General features: G+C 27.8%; 1 protein-coding gene across 1 annotated transcript in view; it reads left to right on the forward strand.

Moving 5' to 3' along the window:
- Positions 1-735: 735 nt before the first annotated feature.
- Positions 736-1,300, forward strand: part of Phum_PHUM168120 (uncharacterized protein) — a gene marked incomplete at both ends in the record, with an annotated part of 8,506 nt that continues 7,941 nt past the window's right edge. The window contains one exon of the mRNA XM_002424953.1: positions 736-1,218. Coding sequence (XP_002424998.1) covers positions 736-1,218 — 483 coding nt within the window. The remainder of the gene's footprint in view (positions 1,219-1,300) is intronic.

Below are 1,300 nucleotides of genomic sequence, written 5' to 3' on the forward strand. Positions count from 1 at the left end.
ATATAAAAGAGGAATCCTCCATTTTGTTTTGTTTCTAATCACGAAGAATATGTGATTTTATTTTACATAAACATTATCATTAAATAATCACTTCATTTAATAAAAATTTTTTAATTAAAAGAGACTCTTATGAAACTCGCATAAAACAAACAAACAAACAAAGCCGATCATCGTTTGTTTAATTGAACGAATTAAAAAAAAAAAAAAAAAAAATCTTAACTTGAGAGAAAATATATAAAAATAACTTTTGTTGTAAATTTCTTCCTACTCTTTTCTTCTCTCTTTTGATTAATTTCCTTGCAAAAAAAAAAAAAAAGAAAAATTTGTTTTACTTTATAAGAAATAATGATATTTTTTCTTGTTTTGTGTAATGCGACACCATTTTTCATTATGAACATATATATATATAATGTTTTTTATACTGACTTTCATAAAAATTTCCACGTTTTCTAAATAAAATAAAATTTATTGGTGGCTATCGAAAGAGAGATTTCATTTTTAGCTTTTTTTTTTTTTTTGACTCAGTTTTGTTGGCAGACTCTTCGATACGCACGCTTTTCTTTTTTTTAAATTTAATTTAATTTAATTTAATTTTTTTTTTTTTGTTTGTTTTAAAACGATTTATATTTTGTCATTTTTTTCGTGTGTTTCAGGAAATTTAATTCAATAATAATAATAATAGTGTGAATTCTTTAGATTTTTTATTTTTTTTTTTTTTTGTTCTTTCGAAATGACATGTACGAAATTGATTCCTTATTTGAAAGAGATTATCGATGCGTAACTTCGGTCGTTAAATATAGTAATTGCGTTGTGGATTTCGGTCCGGGAAAATCGATTCATTATCCGGAACTAAATGCTTGTTTTTTAAAAGAAAATTTCAATTGCAACGCGATACATTTCGGTTACGCCATACCTGTATTAATTATTCCCATCGATGAAAATCCGGATTTTGTTGAACTCGTGTTCGATTGTACGCAAGATTTAGATCCTCTCGTCGCGGGTTACATTCTACAAAATCATCCGGAATTTAATAGTATACGATCCGGAGTGGATCCTTTTAAAAAAAATATCGAAGACGATTGTATAGATGAAGTGAAAAACAATTTCAAAGATTTTACGGATTTATTATATCAACAAAATGTACGGGAAGGGAAAATCGAGAAAGGAATAGAAGGAAATAGGTGGGATCCGATGGCGACGACGGCAAAACATGATCACGTGAGAAATTATAGCGAGCCGGAAGAAGATATAGCTGCCATAGCTAAACAAATATCGGATCATGCAGAAGCCATTTATCAAA

This window comes from Pediculus humanus, genomic scaffold, assembly GCF_000006295.1.
Source record: "Pediculus humanus corporis 1103172107513 genomic scaffold, whole genome shotgun sequence".
NCBI lineage: Eukaryota > Metazoa > Arthropoda > Insecta > Psocodea > Pediculidae > Pediculus > Pediculus humanus.